The 6,109-nt window shown below is 35.7% G+C and overlaps 1 protein-coding gene across 1 annotated transcript; it reads left to right on the top strand.

The window, feature by feature from the left end:
• Nucleotides 1-334: 334 nt before the first annotated feature.
• On the top strand, nt 335-5,504 carry LOC145784664 (uncharacterized). Its single transcript, XM_082596530.1, has 6 exons — nt 335-533; nt 843-1,836; nt 2,142-2,258; nt 2,418-2,673; nt 2,862-2,967; nt 4,519-5,504. The coding sequence occupies exons 1-6, from the start codon at nt 375-377 to the stop codon at nt 4,651-4,653; spliced, it is 1,767 nt and encodes a 588-aa protein (XP_082452656.1). The 5' UTR covers nt 335-374; the 3' UTR covers nt 4,654-5,504.
• The last annotated feature ends 605 nt before the right edge of the window (nt 5,505-6,109 follow it).

The following is a 6,109-nucleotide window of genomic DNA, read 5'->3' as shown; positions in this document are numbered from 1 at the left end:
ATTTTATTTAAAAAACATTTTTGAAAGCAGTTTATAAACATGAAGCTTTTGATTTCTTTGTATTGTTTAACTGTTATATTCCAAAGTTTTTGAAGCTAAAACAGATAGACTAATTCTGCTTATTTTCTTTAGACTTAAATGCGGTGTTTGTTTTACTGTAAGTTACAAAGTAATCGTGTGTTATTCTGCCTTTAGAATAATTCTAAATCATGGGTAATTCAGAAGGCAACACTGTTGTTGAAAGTGATCGACTATCCAGCCAGTCGTCTTCTTCTTGGAAAGTCCTTGATGAAAACAGCATTTACTCCGATGAAAGACGAAGACCCATCATGTATCCAAATTTTACCAACGGCGAAGCTAAACTAACACCTAAAATGTGTACCACAGTCCGGGGGAATGTGATCGCTATACATGCCGACGTTTACTCAAAAGCTAATGCAAATGGTACAGATGTGGTTCCAGTAGACCTCCGCAAAGAGAAAATCGACAGCAAAAAAAGTGAAGTTTGTGCGGAAAAACAAACAGAAAATGAGGTGAGAGAAGATACATTTTTAAACTTTTAATTAAATTTTAAATTCGTTTTTAAGCTTGCAATTAATTTGTTTAAATCCTTGTGCAAAAAAACATCGGTTGAATAAAAATACGTACATACGCAATTCGAACTAATAGATTGAAAATCGTCTAAGAACAGTTTTACAAAACATCTTTCCTTGCAGTTAGCAAAAAGATTGATGCATATTATTTAAAAGTAACCTAGTGGTATAACCAAGTTTTTTTTCCATAAGGGAAACAATGCTACACTTTTACAATACTGAATCTATAATGTTAGATTTTATTCACAGAAAACACAAAATGATGGCCTGAAAGAGAATTCAACTGCAAAGCTGAAATTTGGTATTGACAACATCCTTGCTCAAAGCAGCACTTCCAAAAGTCCTCGCAAGGACTCTCTTTCAGATAATTTGTGTTTTGGAAAAACTTGTGGCAAAAGTGATAAAACGTCTATTAAGAGATCACTTTCCAGGAATAGCAGTAACGACGATTCGGCCAAACTTGATAGAGATGGTTTACCCAGAAACCAAACAAGCCCGGGTCATCACCATATGAAAAGATTTAATGGATATTATGGCGAGCAATGTCAACAGCACTTGCTCAATCATCAACAGAAAATATCCGCTGGACAAGCAAGAAAGCACTCACACCCAATTCAATACCATCCTTATCGCTCAAAGAAGGACTCTAACATTTCTCGAAACTTCCCACGTCTAACCAGTAATATCGATACGTTAAAACATCACGATGATAGATGCAGAAGAAGAAGCGAATCACCAAACCAAAAACTTCTTTTGGAAACAAGTTTCAGCAGCATTCCAAAATCACCTATTGCTCGCCTCAACAATTATTCATCGGGTGAGAAAATGAGAAATCTGCGGCAATCCAGCGATCCAAATCCGGGAAAATTTAGGCCACTGAGCCCGATCTACAAATCTGCGGCCACAATAAATTTAGAACCTCGATCGAAAAGCCTTAATTCGTCACCTTTCGATTCATGCGCAAAAACCGCAGCAAGCGAGAAAAGCAACAGCCCGCGCAGCAGCGGTTCGCCATTTTTTGAATCCTTCAAGGGAACAATAAGTGACCATATTAGCTATGGAATTCGCAAACGCATCCATTCTGAAACCGATGAAGTGTTTGATGATGCAAGCAACAAACAACTTCCATTCCGTCACGATGGACCAACAGTGTGGAAGCATCGTCATTTTTCCACCCAAGAAGAACATGTTGCGGACACAAAATCACCGGAATTCTTGCCGTTTTCAAAACAATGCAAACAAGGTGATACTTCTATCTATACATCTGTAATTTTAACTTTTCTCGTGTTTTTACAGTATAGCTTGCATATTTTTTTTACCGTACAGGGCTTTAAGCTAGTTTTGTTATTTTTTTTAAACTATGGGTAGTTGTAATATTTTTTTTTTTTTTTTTTTTTTGACAAATGACCGCACACGGATTGTAATCGAACTAAAGGAAATAAAAATCGTTTTTTAAAATAAATTTACAAAAAGATACTGTATTCGGAAATTTATACGTCAGTTACCAAAGTAACAAGTTTTGACCGAGCTTTGACACTTCGATTTCAGGTGCAACATCATTTTTTCCCATGATGAGCGGCCACAACACGCCATCGTTCACACCTCCAATCACTCCACCCAACTTCAATCTTCAGTCGTGGCAGCAAGCAATGGCTTCCAATTGTCGTAAGTTTATCAATTTTATTGTGAAGGTTGAATATTTAGTTGCTTCTTTTGCCTTTAATCCCACAATGCGGCGTCGTCAGAGTGAAGATTTGACTTCATAGCAGTCTAACTGCAGTTTATTTCAAGTTTTAGAAATTGAATTTTAGTTTTCTCTGACAGATCCTTCATTTCGTCATCTCGTATTTCCTTATGCCTTTGGCCACTCTGCTGCTGTAGCCATGGCAACGGCCATGAGACAGTCGTTCAAGTCTTTAACTTCTCCCGGTTTGATGCTTAACGACAGTTTTCCACGACAAAAGTCTCCCAGTAAAAGCGGTTTCAACATCCAAGACACAAGAAGCAACCAGCATTCTTTCAGCGACAAAGCTTCCAGCGGCCCCCGAAAACGAAGGAAGTGGAGCAGAGCTGTATTCAGGTGAGATACACTCCCTTGTTGAAATTAAAAAATTTCCAACTTGTAAAAATATCAAACGGAAACCCTCTCTGCTCACATGATTACTCATTGTGTTTTTGTTGATTTAAGTTTGTTTGTTTTCAACTGCAAACATTAAAGCAGTCCACCAGACTCTTGTCACTTTAGAAATCGAACATTTTTTGTTACAGTTTAATGCAAAGACGAGGATTGGAAAAAAGTTTCCAAGCTCAAAAGTATGTTGCCAAACCGGAAAGAAGAGGACTTGCAGAAGCCCTGGGGCTTACTGATGCCCAGGTAAATAATGCTGAAAAACTTGATATATTTCTTCTCAGACATTTAACTTAAATCAAGCGGTTGTTGGAGGGCGGGAACATCAAAATTTAGGGTACGAAAGAAATTTAAAGTAAATACATTTTTGAGATTTAGACAAAAAAGTTAAACCGTTGATTAATTTAAAGAAACGATGATTAATTGTATGCTAAATCTCAGTAAAATACTAAACATACATTTTTTTTTCAAGCCAAAAGAAATACAGCAAAGTTACGCACAGCATAAAATAATCTTAACTATAAACACATCACAATTATTGAGGGTAATATCTTAATAAGCCAAACAGTTCGAATCTGTAGACGACTGCAACAGGCATTTTAATAAACGTTCAGACATACGCAAAAACTCAAACTTTTGGTTAATTTCAAAAACAGTACGATGTAAACATCGACGTTGTGGACGCCTTTTGAAGTTTTCTCATTCAATAAAAATAAATAAAACTAAAAAGTTTCAAAATGCTGTAAATTTCCATTCTCATATGCCTACCACATTTTCTTTTCCGTGAGCGGCTTGGCTATTAGTAGAAATTAAATGTTAACCGTAGTGCGTGATGCTTGTGTTGAATGACAAAAAAGTTCAGCGAAAAAAGCTAAACAAAAATTGAAAACAAGACCAAAAATTGAAACAAAAAAAGAAACAGGCAGGCAGCTCTGAAAAGCAATGATTTGTGAAAAAATGCTGAAAACTTGAATTTCACGAAGAACATAATAAAAAATGTGAGTTGTTTCTCTGACCAAACTGTAATCGTAATGTCGAAGTCCAAGCCTTGCGGTCAGCTAATGTAAGGTATGGCGAGTGGTTAAGTTTATTTTTGGCTGAGAACCTGAAAGTTTATTTAAAAAAAATGTTTTCAGATTCTTTCTGAATTTAAAAAAAATTATAGCGGGCGCAATCACGTTACAATGCAACCCAGATAGCAAAACTGCCATTTTTAACACACACTCGCTTCAACATTGCAAAACGTAGAAACGATCTAACTAGTACCCAACGTCATACCTTCAACACAAAGTATTTTGCGCAATCAACCTCAGTTTGCGGAAGTAGAGTCGTTGATGCGTGACTTGAGTTGACATGAAAGTTAAAAAATAAACAAAACATAAACCACAGGTCGACAGTCATTATGCTGAAGATTGATAGCTACGAGACTCGCAGTTGATGCTTTGAGACACTACACTTGATGTATCAGTTATCATCACTCAGCAGCAGAACTATGTTGATTTCCATAGATTGAAAGGTCCCATTTATATTATGCTTAAAATGTTTCTATTATAAACATTTCCCAGTCACGTGCTAAGTTGCGTGACTAAGACAAGTCTGGTTATATAATATTTATATTTTGTTTCCTTTTCATGACATATAAGCTAAGCAAACTATGATTGAAGCTGACATGTTTCCACAATGATTTCTGCGTCTTTCTCGAGTGTATTTCAACACGATGTACAACGGTATCTTTAATTTGCTTGACTTAAATTATATAAATTTGCCACAAAATAAATATTTTTTTTTTGTTTCCAGGTAAAAATTTGGTTTCAAAACCGACGAATGAAATGGAGACAAGAACAGAAAAGCAGCAACAAGCTCAATGCTGAGTCAGAAGATTTGTCGCCCACTAGCGGTGAAGAACATTTTAACCAGATAAATTTGCAATGAAAATTGAAGCGGGGAAAAGAAATCCAACAGTGCTTTTACAGAAAAGGTGTAAAAACGCTTCAAAAGTTAAGCACGACATAATAGAAGGTGAAACACAGTGAGTTCGCGTCCTTGAAACGTCTTTAAAAGACGTAGATGATACGTATAACTACGTGATCAACAAAGTTATGCAACTGCGATGAATCAGATAATGAAGCTCTTGTAATTTGTTACAAACCAAATTCGTTAAAACGACAAATACATTAGATTGTGTCAATTATTTAGATGATTTTTATCAATGACAATCATTTAGAAAGTGATTTTTGTTACTGCCAAATCTGTCACTATTGCCTTGATTTAGTGTTGTTGATGTGCCAATTGTGCCAAAATAATGTGCCAAAAATAATCTGAAAGCTATTTTGAAAAGCAACTTTTGTAATTTCTTTATTTAAGTTGGATTCTTGATGATCCAAAATTTGTGCGAAAACTCTTCTCATTTATTTTGAACTGTTTGCAAGAAAGATACACAATCATCGTATCGTGGCAGGCTACGTACTGCTGGTATAATAGTTTCTATCCATGTGGCAACATGTTCTAGTTTATCATTATCTGAACAATCCAACGTCTTACGACTACTTTTACTATCTTACTATGACAACTCTGTTTCGACAATGTGACTCCAAACAATGGGTCTTTTGTGACGAGACCTTTTTCTTGTTCCAAGACTCAGTCTTTAGCTTTTTTTAGTGATCATGTTGTCAAAAATTATGCCTCTGTTTTTTTTTAATTTTATTGCTTTGTTATGTTCTTTTGGTGTCATGACATTGTATGGATTGTACTCAAGATAGCGCAAAATAAACTTTTTTACTGAATTGGAAAAAATAAATTTTGGTGTTGCAAAGTCTGTTGAGATCACAGCAAAGGCTGTACGCCTCCGCTATTAATTATTATTATTCGTAATTATTAGTAGCCTATTATAAGTCAGATGTTTTCAAACTGGGATCCTCGGACCACTGGGAGTCCGCAAGGCGGTTATGAAATGATAATGAACTATCAGGTTACTACAACTGAGAATGCCTAACTAAGCTAAAAAAAGACTACACCGGTCTCTGCAAGCTAATCGATTGAACCTAACTCCTCTGTAGGGAAGGGGTTGCAGCATTTTGACAGGACTAATAAAAAACAAGGTTTTGTAAAGAAGCTTACCATCTGGAGAGCTAGAATCAACAATAACAACAACAAATTGTTGACATGTTTTCAGTTTTAGATGATCACAGTATCAACAACTCACCCATAAATCAATGGCGATCTAATAACTTTCTGATGTTCAAAAGCATTTAGAATAACTTGCTGAACAGTTTAAAAAGATTTTTAAAGCAGAGTTTAGAAACTTTTGTGTGGAAAACATTATGCTATTGAAAAAAACAGATCTTGCAAGGCGCGCGCAGGAAGAATTAGTTGAACTGCGTTATGATCG

The sequence above is a fragment of the Aplidium turbinatum genome, chromosome 15 (genome assembly GCF_918807975.1).
Source record: "Aplidium turbinatum chromosome 15, kaAplTurb1.1, whole genome shotgun sequence".
NCBI lineage: Eukaryota > Metazoa > Chordata > Ascidiacea > Aplousobranchia > Polyclinidae > Aplidium > Aplidium turbinatum.
Note: the sequence above shows the minus strand (reverse complement) of the source record. Positions and strands in the feature narration are given on the sequence as shown.

Excerpts from the sequence above, each read along its gene's own strand:
- LOC145784664 (XM_082596530.1), top strand. The coding sequence starts at position 375 with ATGTGTACCACAGTCCGGGGGAATGTGATCGCTATACATGCCGACGTT. Across the intron at positions 534-842 it reads AAAAACAAACAGAAAATGAG|AAAACACAAAATGATGGCCT; the intron begins GTGAGAGAAGAT and ends TTTTATTCACAG. Across the intron at positions 2,259-2,417 it reads AGCAATGGCTTCCAATTGTC|ATCCTTCATTTCGTCATCTC; the intron begins GTAAGTTTATCA and ends TTTCTCTGACAG.